At 39.6% G+C, this 22,352-nt stretch overlaps 1 protein-coding gene across 1 annotated transcript in view; it reads left to right on the forward strand.

The window, feature by feature from the left end:
• The window catches only part of LOC139765800 (uncharacterized), a 357,196-nt gene that overhangs the window by 329,340 nt on the left and 5,504 nt on the right, over window positions 1-22,352 (forward strand). Inside the window, exon 28 of the mRNA XM_071693594.1 lies at window positions 4,347-4,451. Coding sequence (XP_071549695.1) covers window positions 4,347-4,451 — 105 coding nt within the window. The remainder of the gene's footprint in view (window positions 1-4,346; window positions 4,452-22,352) is intronic.

Here is a 22,352-nt window from a genome sequence, read left to right on the forward strand (position 1 = left end):
TTCTATGGTTCCATTCACTGCTGAGTTCACTCTTCCAATTTTTTTCCATTCAAACTTACATCCCAACTGACTTGAAATGTCCTGAACCAAATAACCTTGCTTTTATTGACATTTACTCTCAACTTTCTCCTTTCATACACTTATCCAAACTCAGTCACCAACTTCTGTAGTTTTTCACTCGAATCAGCCACCAGTACTCTATCATTGACAAACAACATTTGATCACTTCCCAAGCCCTCTCATCCCCAACAGACTGCATACTCACCCATCTCTCCAAAACTCTTATATATACCTTCATCACCACCCCATCCATAAACAAATTCAACAACTATGGAGACATCACACATCCCTACCGCAGACCAACCTTCACTGTGAACCAGTCACTCTCCTCTCATTGCTTCTAGCAGCTTACATCCCTCATCATATAGTTTTGATACCTTCCACAAAGCATCTCTATCAACCCTATCATATGGATTCTTCAGATCCATAAATGCTACAGACAGATCCATCTGTTTTCGTAAGTATTTCTCACATGCATTTTTCAAAGCAAAGACCTGATCTACACATACTCTGCCACTCATGAAACTACACTGCTTCTTTCTAATCTGATGCTTTGTACATGCCTTCATCCTCTCAATCATTACCCTCCCATATAATTTTCCAGGTATACTCAACAAACTTATGCCTCTGTAGTTTGAACATTTACCTTCATCCCCTTTGCCTTTATACAGTGGCACTATACATGCATTCTTCTAATCCCCAGGCTTTTCACCATGATCCATACACACACTGAATATCTTTACCAACCAATCAACAACACCCTTCACCCCTTTCTTAATGAATTCCAGTGTAATACCATCCACTTCTGCTGCCTTGCCGGATTTCATCTTCTGCAAGGCTTTCACAACCTGTTCTTTTTTCTCCAAACCATTCTCCCTGACTCTCTCACTTCGCATACCCCCCTGACCAAAACACCCTACATCTGCCACTCTATCATCAAACACATTCAACTATCCTTCAAAATACTTACTCCATCACTACCTGTTATCATTTCCCCTTTTGCTCCCTTCACCAATATCTCCCTTTGTTCTCTTGTCTTTCACATATTATTTACCTCCTTCCAAGCCATCTTTTTATTTTTTCTAAAGTTTAATGATACTTTTTCACCCAAACTATCATTTGCTCTTTTTCTGCCCCTGCACCTTCTTCTTAACCTCATGTTGATATTCTTGTACATCTCCCAATCATTTCTATTCCTTCCCTGCAGGTACTTCTCAGATGCCTCTCTTTTCTTTTTCACAAGCAACTTTACTTCCCACCACCTACTATCCTATTTAATCTGCCCACCTCCCACCTTTCACATACCACATATCATCACTGGTTCCCTGAATACCTCAAATTCCTAACCCACTCCCCTCACTTCATTTGATCTTGCCTTGTGCCATTCTATACTCAATCTTTCCTGGTATTTCTTCATACAATCTTCTTTCCAAGCTCACTTACTCTCACCACTTTTTTCCCCGACATTGTCTCCTCTTTTTCGAAAACCTCTACAAATCATCACCCTTGCCTTCACAAGGTAGTGATCAGACATCTCACCAGCTGCCCTTCTTAGCACATTTACATTGAAAAGTCTCTCGTATACTCGCCTATCAATTGATACGTAAACTATTAATGCCTGTTGACCATTTCTCCTACTCACATGTGTATACTTTTATGTATCTCTCTTTTTGAACCAGTTACTCCCAATCACCATTTTTTTTTTCTGCACACAACTCAAGCAGTTCACCATTTCCATTCATGACACTGAATACCCCATGTGCACCAGTTATACCCTCAACTGTCACATTACTTTCCTTTGCATTTAAATCACCCATCACTAATTCCTAGTCTTGTGCACCAAAATTGCAGAAACACTCACTCAACTGCTCCCAAAACACTTGCTTTTCATTATCTTTCTTCTCATGACCAGATGCATAAGCACCAATAATCACCCATCTCTTGCCACCCACCTTCAGTTTTACCCACATCAATCTAGAATTTACTTTCTTACACTTTGTCACACACTCCCACAACTCCAGCTTCAGGAGTGGTGCTACTTTTTCCTTAGCTCTTGTCCTTTTACCAACCCCCTGACTATACTCCTAAGACATTTCCAAACCATACATATTTCTGAGGACAAAAATGGGTATGTTTGAGGGAATAGTAGTTTCAGCAGTATTATATGGTTGCACGGCATGGGCTATAGAAAAAGATGTGTGGAGGAGGGTGGGTGTATTGGAAATCAAATGTTTGAGGACAGAACGTGGTGTGAGGTGGTTTAATCAAGTAAGTAATGAAAGGGTATGAGAGATGTGTGGAAATAAAAAGAGTGTAGTTGAGAGAGCAGAAGAGGGTGTATTGAAACTGTTTGGACATATGAAGAGAATGAGTGAGGAAAGGTTGACAAAGAGGAGAGAACAAGGAGAAGTGGGAGACCAAATTGGGAAGGGGAGGATGAAGTGAAAAACATTTTGAGTGACTGGTTCCTAAACTTGCAGGAGGGTGAAAGGCGTTCAAAGAATAGAGGGAATTGGAGCGATGTGGTATGCTGGGGTCAACATGCCATCAGTGGACTGACCCAGGGCATGTCAAATGTCTGGGTAAGCTACGGAAAGGGCTGTGGGGCCTGGATGTTGATATGAGCTGGTGTTTCTGTTCATTCCATATGACAGCTAGAGAATGATTGTGAGGGTATTTGGCCCTTCTTCGTCTTTTGTGGTGCTACCTCACTGATGCAGGGTCAGCGATCAGGTGTAGGGAAGAAGTGAACGTATATGTTATCTTTTTTCCTTTCCTTTCATGCATTTGTGCTGTTTCTTGCCGGGTGGGATTGAGTTAGGAATGGATGAAGGTGAGCTAATATGAATATGTAGATATGTATATGCATATATGTGTGTGTATGTTGGAATTAAACTTTTGAGAACATGTGGTGTGAGATAGTTTGATGACAAGTGATAAAAGGGGTCAGAGAATGGTGTAATGATGAGAGCCGTATGGTTGAGAAAGAGAAAGGGGTTGTGCTGAATTGATGTGGATATATGGAAAGAATGAGTGAGAGAGGTTGACAAAGAGGATAAATGTGTCAGAAGTAAAGGGGTCATGGAAAAGAGTGATACCAAATTGGAGATGGAATGATTGAGTGAAAATTATTTTGAGAGCTAGGGGCCATGAAATATGACAAAGGAATTTAAGATGTATTTAGTGAAAAAAGTTTGAAAACCACCAGTCTAGTTGAAAGGATAGATATAGGTGAAGAAATCCAGTGTTTCCCACCAGACAGACAGAGAGTTAGGAGCTCCTACACCAGATGAACACAAGATAATCTTGAAACACACTGTAGAGAAGAGAAGGAAAAAATTAGTTTTATGATACATTTCATATGTAGTACTGTTCATGCTGAGGAAGGATATCAAGCCTAAAACATGTATTTTAGGTAACTAATCATGTTATTAATCATTAGAATGATTACCTTTTGACAAATATCCTGATTGGTCTTTACATTTCTTTCCAGGGTATTGGTTTAAACTAAGTTAGTATGCAGGGTAATGAATGCTTTCAGTGTGTTGATATTCAGTTTTGAAACAATTGTTTTTGGCCTGGAAGAAATTGAGTTACGGCTAAGCTTTTCCATCAAATTTCTCCAAAGCTTTTGTGAACCCCATATTTTGCACTCTGTGACATACTGCTTAGCATCTTTGTCTGCTCTTGAGTTTGTAGCTAGAATATTTGAAAAACATCATTTCTTTTCTTTTCTGCTTTGCATATCATGAAAGATGACATGAGATAGAAATTTTATGTAGAATGGGTAGAAACGAATAATTTTATAAGAGACACATGGTGACTAGACACAGTTGCTGTGGTAATTGGAGGAGATTCTACATGGTCCACATTGCTTTGTAGTGGGAACTGTTATATTATCAGTGGAAAGATGCATAAAGATACAAGGGATGATGTGGTCACAAGTATGCTGTAGTAATCATTATACAGTTTCCCTTATTTTAAAGTTATTGTAACACTTAACTAAACTTGATGCATGGTGAATTACATGTGAAAAGGTTTTGAATAAGGCAGTAGGGATAGGGGAGAAAGAATATTGCCCATATATCCCCTACTTGTGGGAACAGAACAAGGAGTCAAGCAAGATAAAAAAGTTATTCATGACCTGAACTTCTCTCATTAGAGGGTGGTTTATTTACATTTCTTTTTCAAATGCTGTGTATGCAATTTTCCAAAATACATCCATTTGCTTTTCATTACAGTAGTGCTTACACACTCATCTTGTTAAACTTTTACTAACATTGCAGAGCATTTTAAGGGACACAAGCACATCAGACATGGACAGCACAGCAACTCCAGTATTAAGAGAAAGAAGAGGAAGAAAGCCACGCACACCTGCTTTAACTCCAAATGTAAGAAACTCTGACTCTCTACTCCTCTTAACGATTGTAGTAAAAGAATGATAATTATTACTGGATTCTAAATCCCTTTAGGGCGAAAGCAAAAAGTGTACTAAACTGTGTTATATACATATGGTGGTAGGAAGACTGAAAGAGGTGAGAGGATGTAAGTTTTTAGGATCTATCTTGGGTAAATTTGGTGATATGGAAGGAGCAATAAGGGAGAGAACAGTGCAGGGTAGAAGAGTCATTGAGCTCCCTACTAGAATAATGAAGGGTAGAGGTTGTTAGTATGGAGGTGAGAAAGTATTAAGGGATGGCATAGTCCTCCCAACGCTGACTTATGCAGCCAAAACATGGACATGGAATGATCCACATTGGAGATCAAGAGTTCAGGCTGTTGAAAAGTGCTATTTTAGAGGAGCATGTGGTATTAGCAGATGTAATGAAGAAAGAAATGAAGGGGTATATGAGAGATGTAAATTTGGCAGGGAATATAATGGAAATGAATTGTGGCATGGTAGAAAGGGTGAAATACAATATTATGAGATGATTTGGACATATGTAAAGAATGTACGATGAGGAGTTTATAAGGGGTTGATATGAGAGGAATATCACTTTTGGCATGGGAAAATGAAGTTGAAGAACACTGGAAGGAGAGAATTGGTGGGAGAATGCATGGAATGGTGTGTGCAAGGGAGACGGGTAGTGGAGATGCTTTTCCTGTGACCACTCGTTTGATGGGAGGTCCCAGAGGAAATATAGGTAGATAGGGGATAGGGGAGAAAGAATACTTCCCTCATATTCTCCACAAGTTGTAGAAGGTGACGAAAGGGGGCATGAGCGGGGGGCTGGAACACAACACATACACCCCGCGCGCCGCTGCCGCCCCTTGTATTTAGATTTCTAAAAAAAAGGGAAACAAGAAGGATTTAAGTGGGGAGTGCTCACCCTCCTCGAAGGCTCAGATTAGGATATCTGAATGTGTGTGGATGTAACCAAGATGAGAAGAAAGTTGAGATAGGTAATATGTTTGAGGTAGCAAAACTGGATGTTGTGGCTCTGAGTGAAATGAAGCTCAACAGTAAAGGGGAAGAGTGGTTTGGGAAAGATTTGGGAGTAAAGTCAGGGGTTGGTGAGAGGATAAGAGCTAAGGAAGGAGTTGCCCTATGTCTGAAGCAAGAGTTGTGGGAGTATGTGATAAAGTGTAAGGAAGTAAATTCTAGATTGATATGGGTAAAACTGAAATTGGATGGAGAGAGATGGATGAATATTGGTGAATATGCACCTGGTCATGAGAGGCAAGTGTTTTGGGAGCAGCTGAGTGAGTGTATTAGCAGCTTTGATGCACGAGACCAGGTTATAGTGATGGGTGATTTGAATGCAAAGGTGAGTAATGTAGCAGTTGAAAGTATGATTCGTGTACATGGGATGTTCAGTGTTGTAGATGGAAATGATGAAGAGCTTATAGATTTGTGTGCTGAAAAAGGACTGGTGATTGGGAATACCTGGTTTAAAAAGAGAGATATACATAGGTATACGTATGTGAGTAGAAGAGATGGTCCAAGAGCATTATTGGATTACTTTGTTAATTGACAGTCGTGTAAAAGAGAGACTTTTGGATGTTAATGTGTTGAGAGGGGCAACTGGAGGGATGTCTAATCACTATCTTCTGGAGGCGAAGGTGAAGATTTGTAGGGGCTTCCAGGAAAGAAGAGAGTGGTGAGAGTAAATGAGCTTGGAAAGGAGACTTCTGTCAGGAAGTACCAGAAGAGATTGAGTGTAGAATGGCAAAAGGTGAGAGCAATTGACATAAGTGGAGTGGGTGAGGAATGGGTTGTATTTAGGGAAGCAGTGATGGCTTGTGCAAAAGATGCTTGTGGCATGAGAAAGGTGGAAGGTTTGCAGATTAGAAAGGGTAATGAGTGGTGGGATGAAGAAGTAAGGTTGTTAGTGAAAGCCAAAAGAGAGGTATTTGGATGATACTTGCAGGGAAGTAGTGCAAATGACTGGGAGATATATAAAAGAAAGAGGTAGGAGGTCAAGAGAAAGGTGCAAGAGGTGAAAAAGGCAAATGAGAGTTTGGGTGAGAGTATCATTAAATTTTAGGGTGAATAAAAAGATATTTTGGAAGGAGGTAAATAACATGCTTAAGACAAGAGAACAAATGGGAATATCAGTGAAGGGGGCAAGTGGGGAGGTGATAACAGGCAGTGATGAAGTGAGGAAATGGAGTGAGTATTTTGAAGGTTTGTTGAATGTGTTTGATGATAGAGTGGCAGATATAGGGTGTTTTGATCGGAGTGATGTGTGAAGTGAGAGGGTCAGGGAGAATGGTTTGGTAAACAGAGAAGAGATAGTGAAAGCTTTGCGGAAGATGAAATCCGGCAGGGTGTGTGTTTGGATGGTATTGCAGTGGAATTTGTCAAAAAACAGGGTAATTGTGTTGTTGATTGGTTGGTAAGGATATTCACTGTATGTATGGGTCATGGTGAAGTGCCTGAGGATTGGCAGAATGCATGCATAGTGCCATTGTACAAAGGCAATGGGGATAAAGGAGAGTGTTCAAAGTACTGAGATATATGGGAGGGTATTGATTGAGAGGGTCAAGGCATGTACAGAGCATTAGACTGGGGAAGAGCAGTGTGATTTTAGAAGTGGTAGAGGATGTGTGGATCAGGTGTTTGCTTTGAAGAATGTATGTGAGAAATACTTAGAAAAACAGATGGATTTGTATGTAGCATTTATGAATCAGGAGAAGGCATATGATAGAGTTGATAGAGATGCTTTGTGGAAGGTTTTAAGAGTATATGGTGAGGGAGGTAAGTTGCTAGAAGCATTTAAAAATTTTTACCAAGGATGAAAGGCATGTGTATGAGTAAGAAGAGAGGAGAGTGATTGGTTCCCAGTGAATGTCGGTCTGCGGCAAGGGTGTGTGATGTCTCCATGGTTGTTTAATTTGTTTATGGATAGAATGGTTAGGGAGGTAAAGCAAGAGTTTTGGAGAGAGGGGCAAGTATGCAGTCTGTTGTGGATGAGAGGGCCTGGGAAATGAGTCAGTTGTTGTTCGCTGATGATACAGTGCTAGCGGCTGATTGGGGTGAGAAACTGCAGAAGCTGGTGACTGAGTTTGGTAAAGTGTGTGGAAAAAGAAAGCTGAGAGTAAATGTGAATAAGAGCAAGCTTATTAGGTTCAGTAGGGTTGAGGGACAAGTAAATTGGGAGATGAGTTTGAATGGAGAAAAACTGGTGGAAGTGAAGTGTTTTAGATATCTGGGAGTGGATTTGGCAGATGGGACCATGGAAGCAGAAGTGAGTCACAGGGTGGGGGGAGGGGGTGAAGATTCTGAGAGCATTGAAGAATGTGTGGAAGGCGAGAGCGTTATCTCGGAGAGCAAAAATTGGGTATGTTTGAAGGAATAGTGGTTGTGAGGCATGGGCTATAGATAGGGTTGTGCAGAAGAGGGTGGATGTGTTGGAAATGAGATGTTTGAGGACAATATGTGGTGTGAGGTGGTTTGATCGAGAAAGGAATGAAAAGGCAAGAGAGATGTGTGGTAATAAAAAGAGTGTGGTTGAGAGAGCAGAAGAGAGTGTATTGAAATGGTTGGTCACATGCAGAGAATGAGTGTGGAAAGATTGACAAAGAGGATATATGTGTCAGAGGTGGAGGGAATGAGGAGAAGTGGGAGATCAAGTTGGAGGTGGAAAGATGGAGTGAAAAAGATTTTGAGTGATCAGGGCTTGAATATACAGGAGGGTGAAAGGCGCGCAAAGAATAGTGTGAATTGGAACGATTGTTAGAAGCAGTGAAAAGTTTTTATCGAGGATGTAAGGCATGTGTATGTGCAGGAAGAGAGGAAAGTGATTAGTTCTCAGTGAATGTAGGTTTGCGGCAGGGGTGTGTGATGTCTCCATGGTTGTTTGATTTGTTTATGGATGGGGTTGTTAGGGAGGTGAATGCAAGAGTTTTGGAAAGAGGGGCAAGTATGCAGTCTGTTGTGGATGAGAGAGCTTGGGAAGTGAGTCAGTTGTTGTTTGCTGATGATACAGCGCTGGTGGCTGATTCATTTGAGAAACTGCAGAAGCTAGTGACTGAGTTTGGTAAAGTGTGTGAAAGAAGAAAATTGAGAGTAAATGTGAATAAGAGTAAGGTTATTAGGTAGAGTAGGGTTGAGGGTCAAGTAAATTGGGAGGTAAGTTTGAATGGAGAAAAACTGGAGGAAGTGAAGTGTTTTAGATATCTGGGAGTGGATTTGGCAGCGGATGGAACCATGGAAGTGGAAGTGAATCATAGGGTGGGGGAGGGGGCGAAAGTTCTGGGAGCCTTGAAGAATGTGTGGAAGTCGAGAACATTATCTCGGAAAGCAAAAATGGGTATGTTTGAAGGAATAGTGGTTCCAACAATGGTGTATGGTTGTGAGGCGTGGGCTATGGATAGAGTTGTGCGCAGGAGGGTGGATGTGCTGGAAATGAGATGTTTGAGGACAATATGTGGTGTGAGGTGGTTTGATCGAGTAAGTAATGTAAGGGTAAGAGAGATGTTTGGAAATAAGAAGAGTGTGGTTGAGAAAGCAGAAGAGGGTGTTTTGAAATGGTTTGGTCACATGGAGAGAATGAGTGAGGAAAGATTGACCATGAGGATATATGTGTCAGAGGTGGAGGGAACGAGGAGAAGTGGGAGACCAAATTGGAGGTGGAAAGATGGAGTGAAAAAGATTTTGAGTGATCGGGGCCTGAACATGCAGGAGGGTGAAAGGCGTGCAATGAATAGGGTGAATTGGAACGATGTGGTATACCAGGGTCGATGTGCTGTCAATGGATTGAACCAGGGCATGTGAAGCGTCTGGGGTAAACCATGGATAGTTGTGTGGGGCCTGGATGTGGAAAGGGAGCTGTGGTTTTGGTGCATTATTACATGACAGCTAGAGACTGAGTGTGAATGAATGGGGCCTTTGTTGTCTTTTCCTAGCGCTACCTCGCACACATGAGGGGGAGGGGGTTGTTTTTCCATTTGTGGCGAGGTGGCGATGGGAATAAATAAGGGCAGACAGTATGAATTATGTACATGTGTGTATATGTATATGTCTGTGTGTGTATATATATGTGTACATTGAGATGTATAGGTATGTATATTTGCGTGTGTGGATGTGTATATATATACATGTGTATGTGGGTGGGTTGGGCCATTCTTTCGTCTGTTTCCTTGCGCTATTTCCCTTATGCGGGAGACAGCGACAAAGCAAAATAAATAAATAGATAAATTATATATATTGGAAAGGATCACAATTTTGCGCGTGATCAAGATATTCCTATGAGTCCACGGGAAAATGAAACACGAAAAGTTCCCAAGTGCACTTTCGTGTAATAATCACATCATCAGGGGAGACACAAGAGAGAAATATAACAGTCAGTTGATATACATTGAAGAGACGAAGCTAGGACGCCATTTGGTAAACATGTGATTGTCCAGAACATATAACGAGCGTTCATAAACTTATCATTTTACAAATCTTATCAACAATAAAGTTATCTAATTTGTATAGACCATCACTAATATTAAGATTATAATTCTTTGCGTATTTAATAATAGAATATTCAGTGATATTTCTCTTGGTAATAGAGTCAGAGTTACTAACTGAGAAGGCGTTACTCCAGTCAGTACAATGTTTATAGTTTTTAACATGATTAAACAAGGCATTTGATTCTTGTCCCGTTCTTATACTGTATTTATGTTGCTTAAATCTAACAGAAAGATCCTTACCAGTCTGACCAACATAAGATTTATCACAGTTTCCACAAGGCACTTTATAGATGCAACCAAGAGAATTTTCTGGTGAATTCCTGATTAAGATATTCTTTATAGTATTATTGTTGCTAAAGGCAACATTTACATTAAAGGATTTAAGCAACATGGGAAGCAAAGTGAATTTATTATTAAAAGGGAGAACTAAAAGATTCTTGGTGTCAATGGGAGGTTTGGGCTCAACTCTATAAAATGATTTCTTTGCTAACTTAAGGGATTTATCAATGAAAGATCTAGGGTACTTTAACTTAGATCTAATAGAATATATCTTCTCAAACTCATCATCAATAAAGTCTGGACTGCAAATACATAGTGCCCCTAAGGAACATAGATTGAAATGATGATAATTTAACTCTGTCATGTTGAGATGAGTAATAATGGAAATATGAGCATACATTGGTGGGTTTTCTGTATATGCTAAACTTAAATTTGTTTCCTTGTCTATGGATCATGCAATCTAAAAATGGTAACATACCATTATTTTCATTTTCTACAGTAAATTTGATTGAAGGTACTAAATTGTTAAGTAAGGGGAGAAATATTTGTAAATTTTCATTTGTTGGCCAAACACAAAGAACATCATCTACTTACCTAAACCAAATTGCATTAAAAGGTAAGATATCCTTTAGTAATTTTGTTTCAAAAAATTCCATATAAAGATTACTTAGTACAGGTGAAAGAGGGTTACCCATTGCCATACCAAATTTTTGAGCATAATAATCTCCATTAAATTGAAATACACAGTCTTTTATACAGTTTTTTATCAGTTCAATGAAATTAGACTTTGAAACAGGTAAATGAATATCATCCAAGACATCAAATAAATATTCTAAAAGGTCATCAACTGGAACTTTAGTGAAAAGTGAGGAAACATCAAAGCTAACTAGTTTGAAATCAAAATTAATTTTGATATTGTTTAGCTTGTTGACTAAATCTACATTGTTCATGATATTAGAATTTGATACCTTACCCACTAAAGGGCTTAATAAAGAAACTAACCATTTTGACAATTTATATGTGATAGAGCCTACTGAACTCACTATAGGTCTTACTGGAAAATTCCATTTATGTGTTTTGATAAGTCCATACATATATGGCAATGAAGGGGACAAAGATGACAAATTTTTGATAAGAGAACCATTACCTTTCAACAACAACTTCATTTCTTTATTGAAGGGAGAATTAACTGCTTCTAAGGGATTTTTACTAAGTTTAGAATATGTTGTGTTATCTTTTAGAAGTGGAGTCGCTTCTACTTCTCCCCTATCTCCCTGGGGATAGGGGAGAAAGAATACTTCCCACGTATTCCCTGCGTGTCGTAGAAGGCGACTAAAAGTGGAGTGAGCGGGGGGGCTGGAAATCCTCCCCTCTCATTATTTTTTTTTTTATTTTCCAAAAGAAGGAACAGAGAAGGGGGCCAAGTGAGGATATTCCCTCAAAGGCCCAGTTCTCCGTTCTTAACGCTACCTCGCTAACACGGGAAATGGCGAATAGTTTGAAAGAAAAAAATCTTTTAGAAGATCATTCATTTTAGATAAATAGTTACTTTTGTCTAAATCACAACAGTTAGCCTTATCTGCTTTAGTAATATGTATATCCTTGTCTTTTTTTAAGGTGTTAATAGCTCTTTTTAATCTTTTAGGGCAATTAGCTTCCACTGGTTTTGACAAACTGCCATACACTAAACCTTTACAGATATTGATATCATCATTACTTAAATTACTGTATTTTTCTAAATTACAAAAAGACTTTGTGACATCAACACAGCTGGCTTCTCTGTTAGAGCACACAAAACTTAAACCATAGCCTAATGCACTCAAGCAATCCTTATCTAGTTGTCTATTAGACAGGTTTACCACAAAAGAAGGGTTTGTGTTCTTGGTCCAGTCGCTGTTTTCAATAAGATGTAGATTTAGTCAACAAGCTAAACAATATCAATATTAATTTTGATTTCAAACTTGTTAGCTTTGATGTTTCCTCACTTTTCACTAAAGTTCCAGTTGATGACCTTTTAGAATATTTATTTGATGTCTTGGATGATATTCATTTGCCTGTTTCAAAGTCTAATTTCATTGAACTGATAAAATTGTGTATAAAAGACTGTGTATTTCAATTTAATGGAGATTATTATGCTCAAAAATTTGTTGTGGCAATGGGTAACGCTCTTTCACCTGTACTAAGTAATCTTTATATGGAATTTTTTGAAACAAAATTACTAAAGGATATCTTACCTTCTAATGCAATTTGGTTCAGGTATGTAGATGATGTTCTTTGTGTTTGGCCAACAAATGAAAATTTACAAATATTTCTCCTCTTACTTAACAATTTAGTACCTTCCATCAAATTTACTGTAGAAAATGAAAATAATGGTATGTTACCATTTTTAGATTGCATGATCCATAGACAAGGAAACCAGTTTAAGTTTAGCATATACAGAAAACCCACCAATGTATGCTCATATATCCATTATTACTCATCTCAACATGACAGAGTTAAATTATCATTTCAATCTATGTTCCTTAGGGCATTATGTATTTGCAGTCCAAACTTTATTGATGATGAGTTTGAGAAGATATATTCTATTGGATCTAAGTTTAAGTACCCTAGATCTTTCATTGATAAATCCCTTAAGTTAGCAAAGAAATCATTTTATAGAGTTGAGCCCAAACCTCCCATTGACACCAAGAATCTTTTAGTTCTCCCTTTTAATAATAATTTCACTTTGCTTCCCATGTTGCTTAAATCCTTTAATGCAAATGTTGCCTTTAGCAACAATAATACTATAAAGAATATCTTAATCAGGAATTCACCAGAAAATTCTCTTGGTTGCATCTATAAAGTGCCTTGTGGAAACTGTGATAAATCTTATGTTGGTCAAACTGGTAAGGATCTTTCTCTTAGACTTAAGCAACATAAATATAGTATAAGAACGGGACAAGAATCAATGCCTTGTTTAATCATGTTAAAAACTATGAACATTGTATTGACTGGAGTAATGCTATCTCAGTTATTAACTCTATTACCAAGAGAAATATCATTGAATCTTCTATTATTAAATACACAAAGAATTATAATCTTAATATTAGTGATGGTCTATACAAATTAGATAGATTTATTGTTGATAAGATTTATAAAATGATAAGTTTATGAACGCTCGTTATATGTTTTGGACAATCACGTTTACCAAATGGCGTCCTAACTTCGTCTCTTCAACGTATATCAACTGACTGTTATATTTCTCTCTTGTGTCTCCCCTGATGATGTGATTATTACACGAAAGTGCACTTAGGAACTTTTCGTGTTTCATTTTCCCTGTGGACTCATAGGAATATATATATATATTCCCTCAAAGGGCCAGTCCTCTGTTCTCAACGCTACCTCACTAATGTGGGAAATGGCGAATAGTATGATACAGCGCTGGTGGCTGATTCATGTGAGAAACTGCAGAAGCTGGTGACTGAGTTTGGTAAAGTGTGTGAAAGAAGAAAGTTAAGAGTAAATGTGAATAAGAGCAAGGTTATAAGGTACAGTAGGGTTGAGGGTCAAGTCACTTGGGATGTGAGTTTGAATGGAGAAAAACTGGAGGAAGTAAAGTGTTGTAGATATCTTGGAGTGGATCTGGCAGTGGATGGAACCATGGAAACAGAAGTGAATCATAGGGTGGGGGAGGGGGCGAAAATCCTGGGAGCCTTGAAGAATGTGTGGAAGTCGAGAACATTATCTCGGAAAGCAAAAATGGGTATTTTTGAAGGAATAGTGGTTCCAACAATATTGTATGGTTGCGAGGCGTGGGCTATGGATAGAGTTGTGCGGAGGAGGGTGGATATGCTGGAAATGAGATGTTTGAGGACAGTATGTGGGGTGAGGTGGTTTGATCGAGTAAGTAATGTAAAGGTAAGAGGGATGTGTGGAAATAAAAAGAACGTGGTTGAGAGAGCAGAAGAGGGTGCTTTGAAATGGTTTGGGCACATGGAGAGAATGAGTGAGGAAAGATTGACCAAGAGGATATATGTGTTGGAGGTGGAGGGAACAAGAAGTGGGAGACCAAATTGGAGGTGGAAAGATGGAGTGAAAAAGATTTTGAGTGATCGGGGCCTGAACATGTAGGAGGGTGAAAGGCGGGCAAGGAATAGAGTGAATTGGATCAATGTGGTATACCGGTGTCGACGTGCTGTCAATGGATGGAATCAGGGCATGTGAAGCGTCTGGGGTAAACCATGGAAAGTTGTGTGGGGCCTGGATGTGGAAAGGGAGCTGTGGTTTTGGGCATTATTGCATGACAGCTAGAGACTGAGTGTGAATGAATGGGGCCTTTGTTGTCTTTTCCTGGCGCTGCCTCGCGCACATAAAGGGGGAGGGGGATGTTATTCTGTGTGTGGCGGGGTGGCGATGGGGGTGAGTAGGGGCAGACATTGTGAATTGTTTGCATGTGTGTGTGTGTCTGTGTGTGTATGTATGTGTGTACGTTGGGATGTGTGGGTGTGTATGTTTGCGTGTGTGGACGTGTGTGTGTGTACATGTGTGGGGGGGTGGGTTGAGCCATTTCTTTCGTCTGTTTCCTTGCGCTACCTCGCAGGAGCGGGAGACAGCGATAGATAGATAGATAGTTTTTCATACAGAATTGCTTCTTTCACTGTCGGCTAAGAGAAACTGCTGATATGATTTCATCAAATATGGGTAGTTTATTTCTTTTTGCCAGATTTATGAATGACATGTTTTACTTTGCATTGTTATCCAGTTATATTAAATAAAATTATTTAAACTATTTATGAAATATACAAATTACAGGTACTAATTATCTTCTGCATTATTTTCTGAATTGTGAATATTTTATGTGAAAGTAGTGGCTGAGTGGGTGAAGGCATATACTGATTGGGGAGGAACAATGTGGTTCAGAAATAGTATTAGGATGTGTGGATCAAGCATTTGCTTTAGATAATGTGTGTGAGAAATACTTTGAGAAGCAGAGGGATTTGTATGTGGTATATATGGATCTGCAGAAAACATGTAATAGGGTTAATAGAAATGCCATGTGGAATCTCTTAAGAATATATGGTATAGGAGGAAAGTTGCTGAAAGCACTGAAAAGTTTTTATCGAGGGTGTAAGGCTTATGCACAAGTAGGAAGAGAGGAGGGTGAATTGTTTCAGGTGGAGGTTGGTCTGTGGCAGGCTTTGTGTAATGCTATCATGGTTGTTTAAATTGTTTATGGATGGGGTGATAAGGGAGGTAAATGCAAGAGTCTTGTAGAGAGGTGCAAGTAAGCAGTCTGTAGGTGATGAGGAGGGCCTGGGTAATGAGTCAGTAGTTGTTTGCTGACAAAGCACTGGTGGTAGAATTGAGTGAGGAACTGCAGAAGTCATTGACTGAGTTTGGGATTGTTTGAAAGGAGGAAATTAAGAGTAAATATGAATATAAGCACGGTTGTTAGGTTTCTCAGGGTAAAAGGATAGGGTAATTGGGATGTGAGTTTGAATAGAGAGAAGTTGGAGGAGATGAGGTATCTTAGATACCTGGAAATGGACCCAGAATGGAGCCATGTAAGTGGAAGCGAGTCATGTGGATGAGTGGGTGAAAATGGGCAAAAATGGGTATGTTTGGAGGTATAGTAGTCCCATTAGTGTTGTATATATATGAAAATGGTAGGAGCCATAGATAGAATTAGTAGGTAGGAACATTAGACAGGAGCATTTGGTAGAAGTAGTTGGTTGGAACATTAGGTAGGAGCCTCTGGAAACACTGCACGAGAGTTGCCATCTACCAGCGGCTTGTTAAAGGTGAAGCACTAAAGGATAAGAAGCAGCATTGGAGTTCACCAGTTATGGAGGCTCATTTGCTATGGCTACTACCTTCAGAGTTCCTAGAGGGAATGGGCATCAGAATTATAGATAGATGGAATTATCAAGCTAGGTAAAGTTATAAGGGTAAGAGAAAGGTGTGGTAATAAGAAGAGTATGGTTGATAGAGCTGAAGAGGATGTGCTGAAGTGGTTTGGACATATGGATGGAATGAGTGAGGAGAGTATGACAAAGAGGATATATGTGTCAGAAGTGGAAGGGACAAGGAGAAGGGGGAGGCCAAATTGTAGATGGAAGGATGTAGTGAAAAAGATTTTGAATGATCAGTTCCCAAACTTGCAGGAGGGAAAACGACATGCATGGGATAGAGTGAATTGGAACAATGTGGTTTAGAGGGGTCAACATGCTGTCATTGGATTGAACTAAAGTATGTGAAGTGGTTGGGAGAAGCCATGGAAAAGTTTGTGGGGCCTGGTTGTAGATAGAGGTCTGTGGTTTCAGTGTATTGCATGTAACAGGTTGAGAATTGATGTGAGCAAATGCAGCTTTTCTTCTTCTGTTCCTAGTGCTTCCTTGCTAATGTTGAAAACAGTAATCAAGTTTGTAAAAAGAATATTTATTTGTGCTTAAACACATTACAGATATCATTTTAATCAGTTGATTTACATTGTAAAAGCTAATCCCCTTCATTATGCATACATATCCTTCTCTGTCTCCCCAAAGCATTTCTGTAGGTGCCCATGTTCCTTACATACTTACCCTGCCTCATACCACATGTAGTGTCCATTTTTTCCCTCTCAGGGCCAAATGCTCATATCCTTTTTTTTTGCATTCAAGGCCAAAAACTCATGTCCTCTTGTGCATTTAAGGCCAAAACCTTATGTTGTTTATTGCATTAAAGGCCAAAGACTGATGTTTTATTTTACTTTTAAGGCCAAAGACTCATGTCTATACAATACTGTTACGAGTAGTATACCCTCAGTCATACCCATCTTTGCCCTAACAGACATTGATCTCTCTTTCTACACACTCCTTGATTTATGCAGGGCCTGAGCCCCTCAACCATCCTATAGATAACATAATCTTCCATGGTTTCATCTGTTGCCAAGCCCACTCTTAGTTACCTAAAGCACTCCATTTCCTTCTGGTCCTACCTGCTCAAGTTTACACTCAAACCATGCTAGCTTGTTTCTCAGCTTTACCTGATTACCTTACCTTTGTTCACATTTACTCTGTTTTTTTCTGTTTTATACACACTTCCAAACTTTTTTCTGTTTTACACACACTTGTGGAGTCTCTCTTTGGAGTCTGCTTCCAGAGTTGTCATCTCTAAGCATTAAATAATTCACCTATGCTTCTCCATCCTCACTGTAAGACCTTTGCATTCACCTCCTTCATATTTAGATCAAACATCCATTGTGACATTATGCCTCCTTGACACAGACCCACCTTCACCAGGAACCACTTACCTATCTTCCTACCTCCTCGTACTGTTTCATTATGTTTATCCAAATTTTCAGATAATTCACAGGCAACAAACATTAACAGACTGGTTTATGAGAATCACCAGGGTAACCTAATTGTATAGTATATGTGGGACCAAGAAAGATCTTGAAACTAGCACCATATTGATTGTATACCACAATTAGTTATGGATGAGCACGAACTGTGCTTTGAATGTTTGGAGCCATACTGGTTACACTGGTTAAAAAAATTTTACTTTTTTTTGTCCCACAAACTAAAATGGTAGAACTTTCAGTACTTTTTAAAGCTGAATTCGAATCTGTTTTTAGAATTTTTCTATCAGGAATAGTTTTTAAGTGACAAAACAATTAAATCTTACAATAAGTGTTCATAACTCATTCATAATATAGCAGAAGAAGAAGAAGAAACATGACAGTTAGAGACTGAGTGTGAACAAATGTGGCCTTTTTTGTTTGTGTGTGGCAGAGTGGTGACAGGAATGGATGAAGAGAGCAAGTATGGATATGTACATGTGTATATATGTATATGTTGAAATGTATATGTAAGTTTATACAAACAAAGTGCATATGAATGCGCACCTTCATAGAACATACAAATCTCCAACAGCCAGAATCAAACCCGGGACCCCCGTGCAATAGGCAGGAGCGCTACCACTAGGTGATCATAGCCTAGCAGTAGCGCTCCTGCCTGTTGCACAGGGGTCCCGGGTTTGATCCTGGCTGTTGGAGGTTTGTATGATGTATGTATATGTGCGTGTATGGGCGTTTATGTATATATATATGTGTATGTGGGTGGGTTGGGCCATTCCTTGTCTGTTTCCTTGCACTACCTCACTAATATGGGAGATGGCAGTTAAGTATAATGAATAAATAAATAACTCATTCATAAATGAGGCTGGTATTACACTTAAAAACTAATCTTTAGAATGTAAAAGTGTACAATTTTTGGCTATATTTGGCCTCAGAAACAATCCTCCTTAGTGTTCAGCAGTGACCTGCCAACATAGAGGGGGCCCCACTTTCCTTGGTATCACAATTCCATGTCTAAAATGCCCTGGTGAAATCTTTTGCCATGCTCATCACTGACTGCCCCACGATTTTCTGGAAAAAGGTCTAAGTGCATGTCCAAAAAGTTCATTTTTAGACCCATATTGTGCCCCAGAGATTTATGTAAAGTCAGTAGATCTTTTACAAATAACAGTAGTTTACTGGTCTGTGATTCCCCAGAAAATCTTTGCAAACTCTCTTAAATGACACCCATGCAGTTTTTTCAGTTTCATTTAGCTCTTCATCAAACTTTTCATCTCGAAGCAGTTCCCTGATCTGTGATCCTACAAGGATATCCACCATGATTTTTGCATCACAGATTCTGGGGAATTTATTATTTTTATATTTATTATTATTTTGCTTTGTTGCTGTCTCCCGCGTTAGCGAGGTAGCGCAAGGAAACAGACGAAAGAATGGCCCAACCCGCCCACATACACATGTATATACATACACGTCCACACACGCAAATATACATACCTATACATCTCAATGTAAAGTATGTGAAAGTATGTGAAAAAAGAAAGCTGAGAGTAAATGTGAATAAGAGCAAGGTTATTAGGTACAGTAGGGTTAAGGGATAAGTTAATTGGGAGATAAGTTTGAAAAACTGGAGGAAGTGAAGTGTTTTATATATATGGGAGTGGATTTGGCAGCGGATGGAACTATGGAAGCGGAAGTGAATCATAGGGTGGGGAAGGGGGCGAAAGTTCTGGGAACGTTGAAGAATATGTGGAAGTCGAGAACATTATCTTGGAAAGGAAAAATGGGTATGTTTGAAGGAATAGTGGTTCCAACAATGATATATGGTTGCGAGGCGTGGACTATAGATAGAGTTGTGCGGAGGAGGGTGGATGTGCTGGAAATGAGATGTTTGAGGACAATATGTGGTGTGAGATGGTTTGATCGAGTAAGCAATGAAAGGGTAAGAGAGATGTGTGGTAATAAAAAGAGTGTGGTTGAGAGAGCAGAAGAGGGTGTTTTGAAATGGTTTGGTCACATGGAGAGAATGAGTGAGGAAAGATTGACCAAGAGGATATATGTGTCAGAGGTGCAGGGAACGAGAAGTGGGAGACCAAATTGTAGGTGAAAAAATGGAGCGAAAAAGATTTTGAGTGATCGGGGCCTGAACATGCAGGAGGGTGAAAGGCGTGCAAGGAAAAGAGTGAATTGGAACGATGTGGTATACCGGGATGGACGTGCTGTCAATGGATTGAACCAGGGCATGTGAAGCGTCTGGGGTAAACTATAGAAAATTCTGTGGGGCCTGGATGTGGAAAGGGAGCTGTGGTTTCGGTGCATTATACATGACAGCTAGAGACTGAGTTCGAACGAATGTGGCCTTGAATGAATGTGGCCTTTGTTGTCTTTTCCTAGCGATACCTCGCACACATGCAGGGGGAGGGGGTTGTTATTTCATGTGTGGCAGGATGGTGACAGGAATGAATAAGGGCAAACAGTATGAATTGTGTACAAGTGTATATATGTATATGTCTGTGTGTGTATATATATGTGTACATTGAGATGTATAGGTATGTATATTTGCGTGTGTGGACGTATATGTATATACATGTGTATGTGGGTGGGTTGGGCCATTTTTTCATCTGTTTCCTTGCGCCACCTCGCTAACGCGGGAGACAGTGACAAAGTATAATAAATATAAATAAATACATCTCAATGTACACATATATATACACACACAGACATATACATATATACACATGTACATAATTCATACCGTCTGCCTTTATTTGTTCCCATCGCCACCTCGCCACACATGGAATAACAACCTCCTCCCCCCTCATGTGTGCAAGGTAGCACTAGGAAAAGACACCAAAGGCCCCATTCATTCACACTCAGTCTCTAGCTGTCATGTAATAATGCACCAAAACCACAGCTCCCTTTCCACATCCAGGCCCCACACAACTTTCCATGGTTTACCCCAGACGCTTCACATGCCCTGGTTCAATCCATTGACAGCACGTCGACCCCGGTATACCACATCGTTCCAATTCACTCTATTCCTTGCCCGCCTTTCACCCTCCTGCATGTTCAGGCCCCAATCACTCAAAATCTTTTTCACTCCATCTTTCCACCTCCAATTTGGTCTCCCACTTCTCCTCGTTCCCTCCACCTCTGACACATATATCCTCTTGGTCAATCTTTCCTCACTCATTCTCTCCATGTGCCCAAACCATTTCAAAACACCCTCTTCTGCTCTCTCAACCACACTCTTTTTATTTCCATACATCTCTCTTACCCTTACATTACTTACTCGATCAAACCACCTCACACCACATATTGTTCTCAAACATCTCATTTCCAGCACATCCACCCTCCTGTGCACAACTCTATCCATAGCCCACGCCTCGCAACCATACAACATTGTTGGAACCACTATTCCTTCAAACATACTCATTTTTGCTTTCCGAGATAATGTTCTCGACTTCCAAACATTCTTCAAGGCTCCCAGAATTTTCGCCCCCTCCCCCACCCTGTGATTCACTTCTGCTTCCATGGTTCCATCCGCTGCCAGATCCACTCCCAGATATCTAAAACACTTCACTTCCTCCAGTTTTTCTCCATTCAAACTTACCTCCCAATTGACTTGACCCTCAACCCTACTGTACCTAATAACCTTGCTCTTATTCACATATACTCTTAACTTTCTTCTTTCACACACTTTATTCCTCAAATATGTGAATCCATGGCCAGTTTCCCCATACCTTTGATTAAGTTCTTCATCAAACTGAGCTTAATGTGCAAAGGAAGCAGATGAATTTTCTCAGGATCAACAAGAGGAGGATTGACAACATTCTTCAGTAAAGTCAGTGATGTTTGTTTTGGCTATACTCTCTTTACATGATTATTTTTCTTGTCTCGGCTGTCCCACTCACAAAGGAAACAACTGAACTTTGTATAACCAAGTTGCCTTCCGAGTAAAAGTGCCACAACCTTTAGGTCACCTCATACATTCCCCCTAATTTTTTCGAAAACAAGCTTCATGTTATCATACGATTCCTTCATATTAGCTGCATGAGCCAGAGGAACAGAGGGGAACTTTTTTCATTGTGGAGTAGAAGTGCTTTCAAACTTACTTTTGATGAGTCGCTAAACAAGCACCACTCATCCATGTTATATTTGTGGCCAAGTGCCTCCATAACAGATCGAACATCATTGCAAAACATCATACCATCTTGAAGGGAGAAAAAATCTTTGAAAATGACATGGTGATCACAATAAAAACAAAGTTTAATTTCATTCTGGAGAAGATTCCAGACCCTTAACCTGGAACCCAAAAGTTGGGCTTGCTTCTTAGACAAATTTAAATTACTGATGAGATCATTAAGGTCTTGACTCAGCAAATATGATTCACTTGAAGGACAGCTTGCTTCAAATGTTGGATCCATAGTGTCCTCTACTTGGTCTACTTTCTCATCAACAGACTTATCATCACTCACTGTCGTGTTTCCTGGAGGCTCTGGCACAGGTAATTCCCAACTATAAGGTGCTGGCTTCATAGCAGATGGTAAATTTGGATATTTAACAGTATACTTGGATTTTGATATTATACCATTTATATTTGTCAGGCAGAAGCGACAGTCCAAAGTGTGGTCTTTGGGTTCTCTCCAAACTATAGGAATGGCAAAAGGCATATTGCATGAACCTTTTGTCCATGCTGTGAAAAGCCTGACACATGTGACACAACAAATGTAAGGGGGGGTGTATCCAGGTCACCCACTTTACAACCAAAGTAATGCTCACTGCAGTTTTGAATTAG

The sequence above is a fragment of the Panulirus ornatus genome, chromosome 56 (assembly GCF_036320965.1).
Source record: "Panulirus ornatus isolate Po-2019 chromosome 56, ASM3632096v1, whole genome shotgun sequence".
NCBI lineage: Eukaryota > Metazoa > Arthropoda > Malacostraca > Decapoda > Palinuridae > Panulirus > Panulirus ornatus.